This window comes from Chaetodon auriga, chromosome 4 (assembly GCF_051107435.1).
Source record: "Chaetodon auriga isolate fChaAug3 chromosome 4, fChaAug3.hap1, whole genome shotgun sequence".
Taxonomy (NCBI): Eukaryota; Metazoa; Chordata; class Actinopteri; order Chaetodontiformes; family Chaetodontidae; genus Chaetodon; species Chaetodon auriga.
In genome coordinates this window covers 29,077,245-29,097,658 of record NC_135077.1, presented here as the reverse complement: position 1 = coordinate 29,097,658, position 20,414 = coordinate 29,077,245, and the positions used below count along the sequence as shown (strand labels likewise).

At 42.0% G+C, this 20,414-nt stretch overlaps 1 protein-coding gene and 1 long non-coding RNA gene across 4 annotated transcripts; both read left to right on the top strand.

Annotated features, from left to right (window-relative positions):
• The first annotated feature begins 429 nt into the window (after positions 1-429).
• Positions 430-10,679, top strand: chchd10 (coiled-coil-helix-coiled-coil-helix domain containing 10). Its single transcript, XM_076729672.1, has 4 exons — positions 430-678; positions 8,195-8,414; positions 10,000-10,141; positions 10,444-10,679. The coding sequence occupies exons 1-4, from the start codon at positions 641-643 to the stop codon at positions 10,461-10,463; spliced, it is 420 nt and encodes a 139-aa protein (XP_076585787.1). The 5' UTR covers positions 430-640; the 3' UTR covers positions 10,464-10,679.
• A 147-nt stretch (positions 10,680-10,826) lies between these two features.
• On the top strand, positions 10,827-18,716 carry LOC143320183 (uncharacterized). 3 transcript variants are annotated; one of them, XR_013077126.1, is made up of 4 exons: positions 10,827-11,805; positions 11,925-12,074; positions 18,170-18,277; positions 18,381-18,716. It is a non-coding gene; the product is annotated as an uncharacterized LOC143320183 (long non-coding RNA). The 3 variants fall into 3 exon arrangements; XR_013077128.1 differs by lacking the exon at positions 18,170-18,277; XR_013077127.1 differs by lacking the exon at positions 18,381-18,716 and having other exon boundaries at positions 18,170-18,351.
• Positions 18,717-20,414: the final 1,698 nt, after the last annotated feature.

The window sequence follows — 20,414 nt, the reverse complement described above, 5'->3', positions numbered from 1 at the left end:
ACAAAACTGCTTTTGTCTAGATCAAACTGTCACAACGTGCATATACTCATTCATTTATGTCCGTGGCATTAAGTATGTCTTTTCGAAAGTGTAAAGTGTTTCACCAAAGTAGTCTTTGTAGGTTCTAGGGTAATACGTGATTATAGGGAAAACTATCATTTGTGATGGAATACGTGTTTAGAATCTCTTCTTTATATTCGGAAACTAGACTAATGAAGCATGAGTTATGGATGGGTTATAGCCTATGCAAAATAAAGCTATAGGCTATTATAATTTGCTAACCTATAATCAGGTAAATCTCATGTGATTATACTAGAAACTGTACAAGTGTGATTCTTCGGTTCCAAGAAGCATTAAACTTTCACATACCTTTCGGTATGAGAACGAACATAAATAGATGTATACAAAGATACAGCTTTAAGGCTGCGCGCGCTCCCGACAGACTGCAAACAGTTTCTGGCGGACTATCATTTTTTGGCTCGACGCCAGCAAGCTAGCGGTCCAAGGTCAATGACGCTTACATGAACTGCTGCTGTCAGCCGGTGGGGATCGGAGCAGAGCAGTCTTTCTGAAAGCATCGACGGAGGTCACTTGCTCTTCAGCCCCGTTAATCAATAAGGACAACTGTGCCGACTTAGAGATGGCCAGAGGAAGCCGCGGACGTCCCTCAGCAGCTAGGTAAACATTCATTTACCATAACTTCATAACTGTGTCACTCTGTGGTGTTGGAAAACTGCAGGCAGTCTCATGAGTCCAATTCAAAGGACAGGAAGCAGAGCTAATTCAGCCCACGTGGAGACTTCAAAACATTTATGATACTGACAGTAAAGCCGCGATAGTTTGTCCAAAGCCAGACTAATAACTCTTCACCTTAAGACCATACATAGTCTTATTATTGATACGTAACTGGGACCATGTCAAGTTTAAAGTGAAGTTCACAAGGTCAACACAGAGCTGCGTCTGTGTGTTGTGCTGTCAGGTGCATTAGGGAAGAGGAGTTGTGAAGGCTATGGAAGCTTTTAAATCTCTTTCTGCTTCTGTACTTGCACCAGTGCTCAAACATATGAGACTCAGTGGTTATGAGATTACATCATGCTGAAAAACTCTGACAGCTGAATGTGTTTTGCTTTTGCTTTATTATGACAGTACTGGGAAGATCTTTTACAATAGCTAAGGAACCACAATGCAGACTTAAGTGTTTTCCTTGGGTTGCAGTTGACATATAACAGAAATGTAACTGCAGATCACCAACGCAAAAGAAAGTGTAGTTTCACTGTGTAATGATGGCCTTAATATATTTCTGCATTCTTCAATTACAATGCACCTAGCAACTTCCAGGCCTGAAAAATGAAGCGAAGCAAGTGCCAGAAACTGCAGTTCCTCAAATGGCCTCTTGAGGCTGGCTTCAAAAGCAAGTCAGTCCCCATAGACCCCAATATTAAAATGCCTGATTTATAGCAGAAACAAGCACATCTTGAACCCGGTACAAAAAATGGTTATATTCTGTACAGCTAATTTCTAATGACAGCTGTACAGGTGACAGTTACCCGCTGAGTTTCAACAACCAGGCTTCATTCAATCTCTTTTCGAATTTTTGGATTTGCCGGGAGTTTGGTGGAGTTAGGCAGTGCCAAGATGGCAATGTTCAGGGTCACTGTCAGCAGTGGTCACAGACACTGTGTCCATTTTTTGATAATTTTTTATTTTTCTGTCTTATAATGTGACTAGTAAATGGCAGTGGCAACACTGAATGTTTAAATATATAAATGAAATGTGAAAATGTATTTAAATGGCTTAAATGATTTTATTTGACGGCCATCCTGCCTGTGTTCATAGCCACAGTAACATCTTCTGAACTGGGGGTGCTGACAAAAGTGTGCGTTCGTGGGGCAGGGTCACATATAGACGCTCAACAATTGATCTATAAAATACTGTTGACTGGCGCATTGTGACTGTGTTGTGCTCGTATGCTATCCGAGGTGCTGAACACTATGGCAACAGTAAACAATGTATTGCAACAGCCCACCATAAGCTCCCTCTCGTTAAAGACTTTTTCATAAGAACATCCATGTTTCCTGGGCTTTACGACGAGAGACTGAAAGGATTAAACTTTCTACATTTTAAAGCTCACTGCCAACCTAGATACCATATTGAAAAACTAATATCTACCCTTAAAACAACATGACACATAGAGCCAATTCTTTTCTTTCTTAAGACAAAACACACTGCACAGCGGCAGCAATAAAACCCAACAAGAACATGAAACATATGGTCAAAGCCCAATTTATTTGGACAAATACTTGCTGCTTGGGGGTAGCATCAAAACAAAATGTTGTCAATATAGTATAAATACCTAGTAGGACAGACAAAACTAAAATTTTCTTTTAGCCAAACCCATCTCACAATTCAAACAAGGTTGTCTTATTATTATATTATTGTTACCTTATAGACTCAAGAATACATCCATTCCAGACATGGAAGACGCTCTGTTTTAAACTTACAACATATTTATTTTACCAACCAAAGCCGGCTGGCCGCCATCGGTCACGTTCTCTGTGTCAGTCGTCTGTCATTAATGCTAACCAACCACAGCTGCATCTTCTAAATAATGCCACGAGTGGGGATTGAGGAAGTGATGTCGCCTGCGACTGCGCAGTGCGACCTGATGCAGCCCCTGAAGTGAGACACAGGAAACAGAAATACTGCAAAATAATAATAACAACGTGACTAAACAAGACGAAATAATGTTATAACATTTTGTTTCATCTTGTTTTAGTCAACGAAAATGAAGAGACATTTTAGCAGAGTTTTTATTTTGTAAATCACATTTAGTCTCATTTTTATTCGTCAACAATATTGCATTATATATTTATTTACAGTTATCGTCACATGACCAGCATTTACGTTGCGTCTTGTCTCGTTTTCGTCACATGATTAAGGTTCGTTGATGACAATATTTAGTCATAATTTTTGTTGACGGAACCAACACAACTGTGTTCTCCCTAATAGCAGCTTATTTCATTCCATCTTTTTTGAATCTCCTCTTCAGCTCCTCTGTAACTAAACCTATGGCCTCATAAAACTCGCATTACCACAAGTGCTGCACTTCTTGCTCTGGCTCTGTTGTGTGCCTATAGCGGGCTGGCGTTTTTGTCACCGTTTGCTCAACTGGCATTTTCAGTATTACTGTGGATACGCTGTTTAGCATTTCCTCCACCACTGTGTCATCACAGGGTGCTTCCATGCACTTTCTAAGCAATTTGTTGCACTCAAGGGTAGCCAGTGCGCTGGCCTTAGTGCTCTGCAGACTCCTTGTCACCGACTTGCACGTCTTGAAAATTTTCTTGCAGCACAGGAGGTTTTAGCTTTAATGGCTTGCTTATTCAGACCTCCAATCTTGGCTCTAGTCTCTCCCCTTACACTTTTGTCATCTGTTACGACCCTTTGATGGATAGAGCTAGGGAAGCAACACGGTGCCGTGATGTTAAAAAGCAGAATGCCGTTTATTGTTTAATGAATCAAACCACAACAAAAATTAACACCAACAACAAACAAACCCAAATATAGGAATAACCAAGGGAGAGGGCGGCGGGTGGCAGCAAATCATAAAACAAACAAAACCCAGCTACGCCTATACCCAATTCCACGCCAAAATTAACTATCCTACAAAGAACAACAAAAGAAGAAATTTAGTTGCCTACTCTGTTTCTTACCTCAACAAAAAATACACGGGAACCGCCACCTATAAACCTAATGCGCGAACAGAAAAGTTGCCGGTGGTGTGGTGCACGGTGATGTGTGAAAAACAAAATAAACTAACTACAGCCCAGCTCCCCAAACCTAGTGCCTCAGTGCAATTAATCGAACAGAACTAACTGGTAGACCTACAAACCAACACGGATCTACTCAGGACTCACTAGCAATACCAATATTACTACTCTTTCGAAGAGGCACGACGAGGCGAACTGATCAAAGAAACTCACAGCCGCTCCGGGTGTCGACGGCACACACTTTTTATAATGTGCGCGCGTGCCCGGATTGGAGAGGGCACTGATGAATGGAGGGAGGAGAGACCAGCTGGAGCCACCGGATTGGTCGGGTACACTCATGGGGGGGGACGGTTCTGGGACTGGTGAGAGGCATCTCCAAATCAGGAGCCGCCGCGAAAGGGAATCCCCGATGACGTCATGGTTCCCACACTGCTGAACTGGAGATGCTCAGGAATGAACAGGTTAAAAGGATCGAACACCTAACGCCTGTAACATCATCTTTGAGCTGCTCCATAGTTTCAGTGATCACAACAAAACATTTTTCACTGTACTTGGCAAAATCAGATAAAAGGACATTACTTGAGGTTAGGGCTGGGCGATATGGCTGAAAACTGTATCACAATGTAAGTGTTTTATATCGGTCGATATCGATAATTATTGATATTTTTTATGACCTATTTAAAATAAGGACCAGGAGAAAAATACATTAAATTTAAACATTTTTATTTTAACCTTCTTCTGATTATAATCGCCTAAGCTATCAAGGCAGAAAGGAAAGGAAATGTCAACACAACCATGGAAAACACTCACATAATAAATGTAAATGAAAATGTAAACAGAGAGAAACCTGAGAACTTTTTTTTCTGCAGGTTTAGTGCCAAGTTCATAAGCTGATTCAGCATCTGGTGAATAAAATGTTTTCAAATATGTGCAGTGTTTTGTAAACATAGTAGAAACTGAGGTAGACTTGACATCTGTAACATACAACAACAAACACGACAGACAGTAACAGTGATTGAACTCTAAAACCAGCCTAGACATATGAATAAGTTTAGTAACTCTTCTTACTCTAAACATACGTGAACTATTCAATTACATTTTTATTGCAAGTGTGCTAAAACAAACAAACAAAAAAAAGTGTAAGAGATTTTTATAACCTGGATTCTCCGCAGTGCACAGCGGGAGCATGTCTTTAGCTTTATGATATGCCACTGCCTCCGTTATGTCTTTGTGCCTTTTAGATGATTTGTCATAAGCAACTGAAGCAGAGAACCTCTCCATGGTGGTCTGCTGCTTGTGCGGTGGTGCTGCGGTTGCAGATGCTGTTGGATATTGGCGAATACGGCTGCGCTCCAAAGGGTGAGCGCGGCTAAGGTGGTTAAACAAGTTTGTGGTATTACCGGTCTTGTGGGGACGACAGTCTTGCATACTTTACAGACCACATTGGTCTGACTACGGTCCGACTTATAAAATTCAAAAAACTGCCATACTGGCGAGCTGACTTTCCCTGTTTTATCGACAGTTTCTTCGCTCGCTGCAGCGCTCACTTTCTATTTCTCATCTCACTAGTGTTGTCTCATTCGCGAACGATTCATTCAAAAGAACGAATTTTTTAAGTGAACGTACTGAACTGAATCACTTCCTCAAGTGATTCGTTCGTTTCTCAGTTCAGTTGAACTGTCAGCAGGCCTGCTGACGAATCACTTGACAGTTCAACTGAACTGAGAAAGTGAACTGAGAAAGTGAACTGTCAGCAGCTGCTGACAGTTCAACTGAACTGAGAAACGAACAAATCACTTGAGGACACAACACCGGCGCTGCTGACAGTTCAACTGAACTGAGAAACGAACGAATCACTAGAGGGAGGGACCGCGCCGACTGTGCCGCGTCACCGACGCATGAATCTATGGCAAGCCGTTCCTGCCAGAAATACGCCACATTCAGTCACGTTTCAACTTCATTACAGCGTAAAAAACGCAGTTTTTTTCAGATTTTACGCCGTTTTTTACGCCGTAATGTGCTAAAAGAACGCTGTTTTTTACGCCGTAATGAAGTTGAAACGCGACTGAATGTGGCGTATTTCTGGCAGGAACGGCTTGCCATATGAATCACTCAGTGAACTACACTCTCCTGAATCATTTTCCTCTGAGGGATACACTTTCATGGCGACCGTTGTTCCCCGTTGTTTTAACAGATTTAGTTTCCAGATAAACAAACTTAAAAACGTTATGCTGGCAGTAATGAGGAGCGACGGAGGGAGACAGGGGTGTGTTGTGTTCAAGTGTACCTCGGAGAAAACTAACTTTTTTTTAAACTCTGCTAAATTTGCCACCGCAACAACAGTACAGTAGGACACAGCATGTAACAAATAGTGTATAAAACCCGCAGTTTGAGAAAACGTGTGACTGTCTGATCATCTCATTGCGACAATTTGCGAGGGAACGGTGCATGTTCAGTGTGAATCCTTCACTGAATGTACTGTGGGGTATACATTCAGTGAACGGATCACTCACTGAGCCCAATTTGCCGAGTAGACCAGTTAAATAGCATACCATAAAACATCATGATTTATAATATAGTTATATATAGTTTTATATTTACAAATGTGTTTGTCAAAGCAACACAGTCACAACACTCTCGTCTCCCGGTCCTGGAAGCTGTGAACTGAATTGAAACTTGAACCGTTCAGCCGTATATCAGTTCAGGAGTCGCAGGCTCCTCCTGCCAAGCACTGAATGATTCAGTGATTCAGTGAACGAATCTTTTGAATGAATCTTTCTAGTGAACTGATTCTAGTGATTCAGTACATCTAAAAGAACTGGCGTGCCCATCACGACATCTCACTCCACGGGAAGGATCAAACCGAGATGGCGCAACCAAACATGATACTGTTACATTATTGGCGTGTTGGCGTGTCACTCCCACTGATCAGTGATTACTCCCTACGTTGCTCGTATACCTGAGAGCGAGTGCCTTTGTTCATGCAACCAACCTTGCTTCGCAACTTCCGGTTTCTTCCGACGAAGAAAAAAATTATTGAATCGAACGCATTTTTTACTGATCACGAGACATATCGTTACCGTTTTATCGCCCAGCCCTACTTGAGGTGTTTTTTAAAGCAGCGATTTTCTTGAATGGCATCACTGTGGAGCTTAGACTTCTCATGATTGCTGAATTTTTCTGTGGCTTTACGCCAGTTTGTAAAGCCCCCCTTAACAAAACTGCTGTCTAACCTTACACTGTCTTCTTTGATAAGACCTTTCTCCACTGCTTTAACACAGCTAAAACAGACATCACGATCACCGTCCTCAATGTAATGCAGCCATCTCCACTTGTTAAACCAGCTAGCATTGAATGAACGAAAAAACGTTTCTTTGCCAAACCGCCTTCCAGGAAAGCTGAAGCTCCCCGGTTCATGTGGGGCAGATACTGAGACGTCAACAACGTTAATGTTAGCATTAGCTGGGTCCTGGCTCCGGCGGTCGAAGTGCTCTGTCCACTCCCAATCCTCCACTGGAGAGGCTGCCGGCAGTGCGCTGTTTGCACGGGTTTTTCAGGTGCTCGGACTAGGCTGCAATTCCTCTCCCAGATCGCAGATTTTTTTTTGTTTTGAGTTTTTCCAAAAAAACTCTGAAATCCTCTTTTGTGCCATGGCAGTGAGCAAACTAGCTGCATCCACATCGGTTGAGAAGATTTTCAAATTTAAAAATATATTTAAAAACATGACTTGCTACGTGATCCATTCAGATCATCATTAAATCAAGTAATTATATGACAATTTTTGCTGTCTTTTATGGCTTAATGTTCCAATTATAAGATTTCCATGAATAGTAAAACATTTTTATTCATTTAATTTAATTTATCTAATTTTAGGTAAATAAATTTTGGGTGCTAGACTGCGCCAAAAGGGGGTGCACCTCCAGCACCCCTACTTCCCGTGGTTATGCCTGCATTTACCATCACTTGACTTTGCAACAGTTATGTAAAACTGTCTGGATAACTGATCCTGGGAGGACTGTTTGACAGTTATTTAGTCTATCGTGAGTTTTTATGAATTTATCAACTAACAGTCATCATCATTAGCTGGCTCCTGACTTTAACATGGTCTTTGGGGTTTTACAACAGCATCACAGGTACTGTCTGAGACCTTGCTTTGGACTTTTTTTTTTTTAATTCTATGTACTAAAGAAATAGGCTGGCATTCTCTATGTAACAGGCTGAAACACTGTGATATTAAATATTATTGCAGCATGTTATATGAGGAGAAGATGTAATTTGTACTCGTATTTCATAGTCTACATTTCTGATTCAGCTGAATGGAAAGGAGAGGTGATGATGTGACACAAGGGCTTTCACAGTTGCCACTTTATAAAGGTGATTATGTAATTAAGCATCAATTTGTTCTGTGTTTGTTCTGTTTGTAGCCCAGCTCCATCACATGCTCCAGCCCCTGCTCATCCACCTCCTGCAGCCCTGGCCCCACCTACAGCTCAATCCCAGGGCCCGGGCCTCATAGCTCAGATGGCTACCACAGCTGCTGGGGTGGCAGTAGGCTCAGCTGTGGGCCACGTTGTTGGCAGTGCCCTCACAGGAGCATTTAGTGGGAGCAGCAGCAATTCAGAGCAAGCCAAGCCTACATCCCAGGTAAGAGATGTAATGTGATCAGACAGAGGATTAGAATGCCTGGATATGTTAGCCTAGCTGGTTTTTAATTAATAGGTTGTCGTTTTTCTTGCAGTTCTGTCTGTGTGTTTTTCCCCTCACCTAACTGGAAATGTTCAAAGGCAGAAGTTTATAATAGAGCCCTTGTAGATCTGTTCTCTAACTCATCAATTGACCATCATCAGAATCAGAATCAGAATCAGAAAAAGCTTTATTGCCAAGAATGCTTTTACACATACGAGGAATTTTTTCTTGTGAAATTGGTGCATGACACATCTACTAAAATATGACACATCTACTAAAATAAGAGCATAAAAAATAACAATTTAAATATATATACACAAGTCTGTTATATGTGTTGCCTCCTTGCTGACTGAATTTGTCTATTAAGATGCTGATGTTGGTTTGATCAAACAAAACAAAGACCATTCACTACTTTTTTCATATGTGTTGGATTCTCTTAAATGTTTGACCCCACATTTAAGAAACTGTGCTGTGCCACCAAAGAATGAGAAAGCATTCCTCTGTAAGTAAAAGTTATGCAAAGTGTTCACGTGGCTCAGTCTATTTCTTGAAAATGCCCAAATGAAGCTATAAAGGTGAAGCGTATAGTTGACAACAAAAACAAAAACTCTGTAGTCTGTGTTCTTCTTTTTGGTTGTCTTCTTCAAATACAAAATGAAAAATGGTAACTAAATACTACATATAAACATACACAAGACTGATAAGCACAGTAAGCGCAGCAAGAACAGTAAGCTTAGAAACATGGTCAAACACTAGTGTGCTCTCAAGGCTCCATAGCCTGAAATAAATGTATCTAACAAGCACAGGCAAGCATGTTATGCATTTTTCATGAGACTATGGAACTACTTAACCTTCACTAATCCAATACAGTAAAATCTATTAAATATAAATATACATATATTTAAGGGTTGATGGTTCTAGCTGTAGTCTTATGTTATTTAGCCAAAAAAAAAAAAAAAGTTTCAGAAAATTTTAAGTAAAAAAACTAATTGGGCACTATGTAGGGTATCAGTCATGTCTCAAAGTCTTGGCATTGATTTTCAGAATTTTGTTTGCTTTGTTTAATCAGATAGTTGTTTAATATTTCAGACTATATTTTATTAAGAGAAACTTCTAGTACAGTCGAACTTGGGTTTCTTTTGTTAAATATTTTTTTAATAGAAAGTTAAACATGTTTTGTTTGTTTTTAAGACAAGAACAGTCATATTGACACTAGCATTTAAAATGTTTCAAACAGCCCTAGAAGTATGTAAACTGGAGGTTGAAACATTTATTCCTGCTATATGTTTTTACAGAATGTTCAGGTACTTCAAACAAACAAGTGATTCACCAAGTGAATAATATTTGAAGACATTTTGAATATGCTTGTTGAGTCAAAATAATATCCAGATTGTTACTTGTAAGTTGTGGCCAAACAGATGCGGCCTGCCGAGGCTGACTTCAACCACTAAACCCACTTTTAGCTTTCTAGCAGCTTTGCTGTTTTGAAATGTGAGACTCTAACCCAAATGAGTGGTGTATTTCTTTCCATGTATCATTTTAGGAGCCACAGCGGCTTGCTCCAACACAGCCAGGCCACTGTCACTTTGAGGTCAAACAGTTCCTGGACTGTGCCACTAACCACACCGACCTGAGTTTATGTGAGGGCTTCAATGAGGCGCTCAAACAGTGCAAGTACTCCCATGGTGAGTCTGTGGTGAATGATGGCTAGAGCCAGAGCCACACAATACGACACTGCGTAAAGCAAGCCATGAGCATCCACCAACGCTTGTTAGCTTGACATAAGGCACCAGTTTTTTAATTAAAGAATATTCTTCACGCCTTATATTACACTTAGTTGTTATCCCAAGAGAACCAGTTTTATTTTCGTATGATTGTGAAGTTTTGTTTTTTGTTTTTTTGTAACTGCTTGCACACACAAGTTCAAAACAAAATAATATGATTTTAGTATTTATCACCATGACCTGTTTTTTTCTGTTTTCTGTAGGTGTAACATCACTGGTTTGAAAGATGAGTATCAGCTGTAATGATGGACATATTTCAATAATGAAACATACTGCAGACATGCTGTAGACACAACATAGCACAACAATTTGAATGCTGTACCTCAGGTAGAAAGCATGTTGATTTTGTTTGTTTTGTTGATTGATGACTGTGTCACGTGTGAAACATGTTTAGTAATGTACAATGCTAAACCTTTAATAAATAGCTGCTATAGAGTTACACATTTGTCATCATGTAATTTTTATTTCTGCCATGTCACTTTTTTTAACCACAAATGAATCTTTCCTGGAATATTTCTTGTAATAATTTATTTGTGAGTTTTTCCTTTTTTGTTTATTTGCCAATATTTTGTTTGCAACAAATGAAGCTAGCTAGCTACATGGCAAAGCAGCTCTTGTAATTCATATCCAGCTAAATGCAGATGGATACTGTAATGCCTGCTTGTCATCTTACCATGTTTAAGGACACTGAAAACCCAGAAACCTCAGCGGCATTAAATGCACTGTTCTGACAATGTTAACACAGAAAATAGATGGAAATCTATCCATTAGGCTCAAAGATATGTTCTCATATTTTCAGAACACCACTTTACAAGTAACTGGTAATAATCTCTTTTTTCCTGAAGATGTCTTTTTTTTTTCTTTTTTTTTACTTTTTATTTGTATCATTTTAATTCTTTTTAACAGGTAACACATCTCTTTCTTCTGTGTGTCTCCTTCTGTACTAGGAAGAATGTCGTGTGCATGTGACAGTAGTTGTCCTCTGTGTGTGTGTGTGTGTGTGTGTGTGTGTGTGTGTGTGTGTGTGTGTGTGTGTGTGTGTGTTCCTCCAGCCAAGGTGTCTGTTTGTGTGACCATTGTTTATTGCAGTCCCATAATCCTTGGACACCTTTACAATAACCTGCTCCCTAGATGTAGGTGTGCGTGTCGATACTGTCAGTGCACTTAATAAATGACATTTGTTTGCTTTAAGGTTTACAAATGCTTAATGAAGAACAACACGGGTCAAAGTCATGCATTTGTAAAATATTCCACATGGATTTTAGTGAATCTAACCTTAGCCAGAGGGAAAAATTACAAATCTGCCAAGCTCTCTGCACAAGAGGTGCAGAAACATGCTCCACCAATGACTGTATTGACACTATCTGTGGTGATTTGTGGTACGTCTGTGCTTTGTTTTCTGTGGAGTTGTGTGGGGCTTGTTTTTTCGTTTGTCCTCTCTCAGCAGAGGCTGGGCGTGGTTTGGGAGCTGGCCCCGACACAGCTGGTCCCAATCACAATCCCAGATGGGATATAGACAGCGAACAGCGAAGGACTCGTTGCCAGATTATTTCCGCCACTCAGTGGTATAGTCGGCTATCTTTTGTGTTTTCTAATTAGTATAACTAATTAATCTAATTAGTTATACGCTACATCTCGTCTTGCATGTGATTTCTCACGTGTTCTTTTTTCCTTGCTTCCTCAGAGGGTCCTCCTGTTCCGGCTTCCAGCTCCCAGCACCAGTGTCCCTGCCACCTCACCACTCAACCTCACTCCGCCACCAGCCTCAAGCCCACAAATGCCACCCCAGTATTTTCACCAGTGCCTCACCACCACGTGTCATCCCACCCAGCAGGTATTCATCCACCTCGCATCTACGCTCTCCGGATCCCCTCATCACCCCTGGACCCCGTGCTTTCCATGCTCGCAGAAAACTCTCTCCTAACCATTCATCTGAGTATTTGGAAACCCCCATTGTTACAATAAATGGTTAACTGGTCACTCCCCTTCTGAGTCTGCGTTTAAGTCCTAACATAATCCACATAACACTATCTCTCTCATCCATTTTCTCAATCACCCAGTCCCATCAACTGTCTCACTTGCCAGTAGCTTCTCTCAAAATCACAATTGAAGCATAATGTGGAAGTGATGTGTACATATACTTTAAGTAATACATAAAATACATAGTGCCAAAGTTATATGGCCTTTTCTGTTTCCATTTACATATTGTAGGGATGTGGACAGCATTTCACTTTCAACCAGGTATCTGAGTCTTTTGCTACCTGTGCAGCTCTCTTAGCCTGTCCGTTACTCTGGGAGTAATGCAGACCTGATGTTACATGAATATAATCATTTTTCTTACTGTACTGTCTGAACTCCTCTGAAGCTTGCTGGATCCATTGTCACTTGCTAGCCCCTCTGGAACACCATACTATGCAAAGGTGGCTACTAGCTTTTCTATGATCAGAATACTGGTTGGCAAAGGATCTCTAAGTGCCTGGAGTAGTAGCCTCACATTATCAGATAACCTACACAGACCTATTTTTCGCCATGGTCTGGAAGGCAACACAGTTTGCATTAGTAGCTTTTTAGTGGCTGTGTGCTTCTTTTATTCCTGCAAAACTTGCACCGAGTTACCTTTGTTACTATGTCCTGTGAAGTTTTTGGTCATCACTTTGACCGGTTGGCTCTCTGCATTTCACTGTTGGGATCTAATAGGAGCATGTTTGGTTATTAGCAGATATAAGGATATTTATTTACACCAATAACTGTATTAATATCAATAAAATTATCATGAATTCATAATAACGGGGAACCACCCTGATCAGGGGCCACTAACTGCACTGTGGATACAGTCTCTGAAGGGCTGGTTACTTAAAATGCCAATGTTTAAAATGCAATTTTATATTTATCAAGTGAACAATGAAGGGTTGAATCCAAGCATTGACTCTCACAACCTGGTATTACCACCACATATAAGCACAAATAATCTCAGAATCATAGAATCACAATCACAGCAGCTCTTTAAACCTTTTTTTTTTTAACTTCAGCTATACTGATCAACAATCATTAATCCTTCAATCAATAAATATCTATTGTCCAATTACAACACAAGCAGCTATACTGCACCAGTGGCTACATCACGACAGGTTCAGGACCACAAATCTTGACTTGTGGGAATCTGCAGTTTTCCCCTCCTTTTCCCTTTGTGTCCTGTCTGTTGTATGTGTATGTTTTACTGCAGGGCATGGCTGGCAGGTCAGATCCAGCGTCGTCCTCTGCTGAGCACACCTTCTCTCAGTCAGGCAATCAAGACTCACCTGCTGCCTTAGAATATGAGCACTGGCCTTTCACCCAGTATTTGGGTAGTATTTGTTCATCCATCCTTGTGGTATTTGGCAGCATCTTTGCCTGTTGCACTTTTTACATGTACCCTTATTAACAGGGCACTTCTTTTTATCATAGTGCTGGGTGACACTCTTAACACAGTTCTGGGTGTTTTTACGGGCACTTGTTAACTCTCATGTTGTGTTTCCTTAGCTGTGTTGCTCCCTTGTCATTTCCTAGCATTAATGTTCACCACCTGCGACTCCAGTGGGTTGAAGTGGAAGCTAATTTGTTTAGCAACCCCCCAGACTGGCATTTTCTGGATAATTTGTGCTAACCTCAAGTCAGCAATGAGCTGGGACTCCAACTCCTTATCTCTGATGCCCAGTCTATCACAGAAAAAATTAATATAGGTATGTCGCCCATGACCAGTTGCTGTCTCCCCGACTTTATCTCCTTGCAGGTCTCATGCATTAGTTCATGTTGTTGACTTTGTAGTTGCTGTGGCTGCTTTGACATGCAATGTGTTGGTGTTCAAGTTTGCTGTCTGCTGTAGAGTAAAACATTCTCAAATTAATATGACTGTATAAAAATAACTTAAATTTATGCAGGATAAGCATCAGAATCAGAAAAAGCTTTATTGCCAAGTACAATTTTACACATATGAGGAACTTGTTGTGGTGAAGTTGGTGTATGACACATCTACTAAAAATAAGAGTACAAAATATAACAATATAAATATATGTACACAAGTCCGTTTTTTGTTTGTTTGTTTGTTTGTTTCCGGAAACACAGTCTGTCCAAGCTGAGCGTTAATGTAACGCATAGAGTTGTGTCTATGTCAATGTGACAAGATGAGGCAGAGGTGGAGTGTGAAGAGTGCCGGGGGGGTTCTGGGCCTTGTTGATAAGGCTGACAGCAGATGGGAAAGAAGTGTTCTTGTGGCGGGAGGTTTTGGTCCTGATGGACCGCAGCCTCCTGACAGAGGGGAGTGTCTCAAAGAGTTTGTGTCCGGGGTGAGAGGGATCAGCCACAATCTTTTCTGCATGCCTCAGGGTCCTGGAGGCGTACAGGTCCTGGAAAGATGGGAGATTGCAGCCAATCACCTTCTCTGCAGACCAAATGACACGCTGCAGTCTGCCCTTGTCCTTGGCGGTGGCAGCAGCATACCAGATGGTGATGGAGGAGGTGAGGATGGACTCAATGATGGCTGTGTAGAAGTGTTGTCCACAACCATCTCCACTGTCTTAAGAGCGTTGAGCTCCAGATTGTTCAGATTGCACCAGGTCACCAGATGGTCAACCTCCCACCTGTAGGCGGACTCATCACCATCAGAGATGAGTCCGATGAGGGTGGTGTCGTCCGCAAACTTCAGGAGCTTGACAGACTGGTGACTGCAGGTGCAGCTGTTTGTGTACAGGGAGAAGAGCAGAGGAGAAAGAACGCAGCCCTGGGGGGATCCACTGCTGATGGTCGTTTCGTCAGAGCCGTGTTTCTCCAGCTTCACGCACTGTTTCCTGTCAGACAGGATGTCTGTAATCCACCTGCAAGTGGAGTCAGGCACGTTCAGCTGGGAGAGCTTCTCCTGAAGCAGAGTTGGGATGATGGTGTTGAAGGCAGAGCTGAAATCCACAAACAGGATCCTAGTGTAGGTTCCTGCGGAGTCCAGGTGCTGGAGGATGAAGTGGAGGGCCAAGTTGACTGCATCGTCTACAGACCTGTTGGCTCTGTATGCAAACTGCAGGGGATCCAGGAGAGGGTCAGTGATGTCTTTGAGGTGTGGGAGCACTTCATGACCACAGAGGTCAGGGCGACAGGTCTGAAGTCGTTAAGTCCTGTGGTCCTTGGCTTCTTGGGAACAGGAATGATGGTTGAAGACTTGAAGCAGGCTGGCATGTGACATGTCTCCAGTGAGTGAATGTCTGTGAATACTGGAGACAGCTGATCAGCGCAGTGCTTCAAGGCAGATGGGGAGACAGAATCCGGTCCAGCTGCTTTCCGGGGGTTCTGTCTCCTGGTAGCAGTCCTGAACACATCCCAGTCAGTAGAGTCCAAACACGCCTGGAGATCCTCCACAGCCTCGCTGGTCCGCTTCCTTGATGTCCTCACTACAGGTTTGCAGAGCTTTAGTTTCTGCCTGTATGCAGGAATCAGGTGTACCATGACGTGGTCAGAGTGGCCCAGTGCAGCACGGGGGACGGCGTGATAAGCATCCCTGACTGTGGTGTAACAGCGATCCAGAATATTCTCCTCTCTGTTCGGGCATTTGATTAACGGTCTGTATTTAGGGAGTTCGTGCGTGAGGTTACCTTTGTTAAAGTCGCCAAGGACAATAACTAAAGAGTCCGGATTGGTCCGCTCCACACACAGTATCTGGTCAGCAAGCATACGCTGTGCGGCAGGCTTACAGTTAATGATGAAAGATTCCAGGTCAGGAGAACAGTGCTGCTGGATCACTGTCACGTCGTTGCACCAACCACTGTTGATGTAGAAACAGATTCCTCCACCTTTAGTTTTGCTGGAAAGTTCCGTGTCTCTGTCCGCGCGGTGGAGTTGGAAGCCAGCCAGCTGCATTGCAGAGTCCGGTATTAATCCACAGAGCCACGTCTCGATGAAGCACAAAACCGCAGATGAAGAAAAGTCCCTGTTTTTACCCAACAGCAGTTGCAATTCCTCCAGTTTGTTGGGCAATGAACTCACGTTAGAGAGGAACATTCCCTATAATGCGTAATCCGTGCTGGCGAAGGCGCACGAGCACACTGGCCCGTTTTCCTCTCCTCCGGCGTTTCACTGCGTGAGCAAAGGTGAGCACACCTTTGACCAGTATGTCCAAAATTTCCACTGTTGGGAGCAGAAATTTTGGAAATAAATCCTCTGGTGTTGCTCCCCTGATGTTCATGAGCTCTTCTCTGGTGAAAGAGCTCCAGGTACCGTCACAAAAAACAGGTTTAAAACACAAAACAACTCTCACTAACACACCGAGGCAGCCGTCCGTGGCGCCATCTTGATCAATAACATGATAGGCTACAAAAGTACTATACATATCACTCAAATTTCAACCATATGTTGAATTTAAAACATCATCTGTCTAAAAATGTCTCACATCTTCTCTAAATACAGGATGTATTATGGTTCTGACTGTGATGAGTCTAATTATAAGCCTATGCATTTAATAACTCAAGAACAACCACTTGGTAAACACCTTGAAATGCTGACTAGACTGTGCTTTGAATTGACTCTGAGCTGACTTTTATCCCACATATCAAAAATTTAACAAAAATGGGCTTTTATCATTTTAAGAACATAGCCAGAGTCCGCCCGTTTCTCTCTCAGGCCAGCACAGAGGTGCTATGCATGCTTTTATTTCCTGTCGTTTAGATTACTGTAATGTCCTGCTCTCTGGTCTCCTAAAAAAGAGTATTTCAAACCTCCAATTACTGCAAAACCCAGCCGCACGCATGCTGATGAATACCAGAGGGTGGGCCCACATTACACCAGTTTTAAAGTCACTGCATTGGCTCCCTGTCTGCTTCAGGACTGATTTTAAGGTTCTTTTACTAGTTTTTAAATGTCTTAATGGCCTTGCACCCTCTGATTTATCTGAGCTGCTTTTACCGTATCAGCCCTCGTGGACACTGAGGTCCTCCAGCACAGGCCTGTTATAAGTACATACGGAGGGTGGGAGGCATGGGTTTTCTCTGTTGTTTTGTTTTCATTTGTAATGTTTTTAGCTGTTGTAAAGCACTTTGTGTTGCATTTTATTATGTATGAAAAGTGCTATATAAATAAGTTTGATTTGATTTGAATTAGTTTGAACTTATACAGGCTGTGGGGAAGCATCTTTTCCTAGCATTTAGAGCAGGCCTTCTCAAAGTCCATACAGAACAGCAAGTCAGTCTGGACCCAGCCCGTATCGTCAATTGGCAGCCCATGGTTCACATCCAGCCCATCACAATCCCATACAGGCCACAGAATATTAAATGTTACTCACCAGCAGAAAAGGTCCGGTCCAGCCTGAGAGTGACTGCCAATTAGCTTGCCAACTTCTGGCAATGAGCCAAAAAGTCCATATTTCAAAATCACCCACATTCGGGATAGTCAAGGAGAATCACAAAGCTTGTCTTTTCCATGCAAGAGGCATCACTTGGGTTTATTTTCTGTTGGTCTTTTGAAACTATTGTATTGAGTCTCAAACATTTAAAGACTCATTAGCAGCAGGCTTTTCGAGTTTCTCCACGAAGCCACCATGTTGGACCTATGTAATGCTTACCATCTTGTTTGCATAAAGGAGGGGGACGAGAAGGTGAGAGCGGTGTCATGGACCCCCGAAAGGATTTGCAGGGATTTCTGGGTTTTGCAAACTTCTATCGACAGTTTGTCCAGAACTATAGTAAGATCGCCCCTTTGACTACTCTAATTTCTTCCAAGGTGGACAGATCTTTCAGCAAGCTTAAGGGGCTTTTCACTTCAGCCCCAGTGCTTGTTCAGCCTGACCCAAACAAACAATTAATTGTTGAGGTGGATGCTTCAGATACCAGGGTGAGGGCAGTGTTGTCTCAAAGGCGGGTTCAGAGAACTGCTTGCATCCCTGTGCTTTCTTTTCTTGCCATCTCTCCCCCACAGAATGGAATTACGATGTGGGAAACCGGGAGTTGTTAGCCATGAAACTGACATTAGAGGACTGGAGACACTGGTTGGAAGGAACTGAACAGCCCTTTGCTGCATGGACGGGTCACAAAATTCTGGCATACATCAAGACAGCTAAACGGGTGAACTCCAGACAAGCCAGATGGGCTCTGTTTTTCCGCCACTTTAATTTTTCTCTCGCCTACAGATCATGTCAGTTCTCTCTGTCTGAGTCTGAAACTCCACCTGATACCATCCTACCTGCTGATCGGGTAATGTCAGCTCTCACCTGGGGAATTGAAGGAGTGGTTCGGGAAGCACCCTGACCCAGGTAATGGACCCCCAAATTAACTTTCTGTCCCTCCATCAGTCCAAGGTTCTTCACTGGTCCCATTCCACTCACCTCACCTGTTATCTTGGAGCCAACCACATTATCTCCCTCCTCCGCCAACACTTCTGGTGGCCGTCTCTGGAGGCAGATGCCCGTGAGTATGTTGCCGCCTGTACCATCTGTGCACAGAGCAGAGCCTCCCATCAGGCACCATCCTCTGCCTGTCCCTGGAAGAACCTGGTCCCACATTGCCATGGACTTTGTCACTGGTTTGTCTTCATCAAAAGGTAATACTGTTATACGTTATGTTATACGATCGTTTCTCTAAGGCTGCACACTTCATTCCCCTTCACAAACTTCCATCTGCCTTCGAAACCACTGAGCTATTAAGTCAACACATCAGTAGGTTACATGGAATCCCCACAGACATTGTTTCTGACTGTGGTCCCCAATGTGTTTCTCAAGTTTGGAAGGCTTTTGCTAAAGCCTTGGGGGCCACGGTCATTTTAACTTCTGGTTTTCATCGTTGTTGAGTGGGTGCCGCATGATCTCGGCCTACCGAAAGAACAAAAATTTAAAAGATATCCTGGTGCACACAAATTTGAATAAAAGCACCAGGAAGGAGGAGGCGCTTCGAGGCTCGGAAATTGCATTTGTCCGTCTCCCCCACATTTTTAATCCCTATTCGAAAATTGGTTTTAATCTGTGGCAGGCCTTGAAACCTGCGACGAAAAATGTCATTTATGCCATTAGATGCAAGGCCTGCCACAAACGTATGTGGGTGAGATGGGCAATCAATTAATTTTAAGAATCAAACAGCATATTTTTAAGATGAACAGTGGGAACGGCACAAATACCTTATACACCCATTTTAAACTTTATGGCCCCCACAACCTTCAAAGTATGGGCCTGGAGAGTAACCAGAGGTGGTCCACGGCGCAGCGACGGGCGGCAGAGAGAAGATGGATCTATCAACTAAGCACTATCCAACCTACAGGATTAAATGAAAAATTCTAAAAATGATCCATCCATCACTGACTTTAACTGAATACTAACCTCTCTTCCTTTCTTTTTCACCCCTCTTCTTATTTTTAAAGGAGATTGAGATATTTTATGACTGTTTTCTTTTATGAATTTTATACTAATTTATTCATTTATAAGTGTCTATTATAATCTTAATGTTTTATTTTTTACTTATTACTGGATTGTTTAAATTTTAGAGCGCTCTTATTACTCATATTTGTGTTCTTTTATTTAAAAGATTCCACTTATTTTACGCACTTATCCCCCTCTTTTATATGTATCTTTCAGTTACATTATATTCTTGCTGCCCCACCTGTGCCGGGGACCACTCTTAAAACTAAAATAACGGTCCCACCCTGTGTCTTATTGGCCATTTTGTTCTACCCATCTTATTTTCATTAGTCTTTTACAAACACCTTTCAAGGTTTTTCTCTGGGAGCACCCCTCCCTAATCACCTTGTGACTCCATTTTAAACGGCTCTTTTAATGAAACTGTTGTTCTTCTTCTCCCCTGTGCCAGCACCCACCACAACATGCAATAGGAGGTTAGGTTGCTGTCAGTCAAGAGGCCTGGAAAACAACTTCTGTCTTCTGTTTTCCATACAATTTTTACAACACCTGTTGTGTGTATGTATGTATGTATGTATGTATGTATGTATGTATGTATGTGTATATGTGTATATGTGTATATATATATGTATGTATGTATGTATGTATGTATATTGTTTTCTTCAATTTCTTGTTCATTTTAATGCCTGGTACAACTAAAGGTACATTTGTTTGGACAAATATAATGATAACAACAGAAATAGCTCATAAGAGTTTAATTAGAGAGCTGATATCTAGCCATTTTCCATGGTTTTCTTGATAATAACCAAAATCACTTAA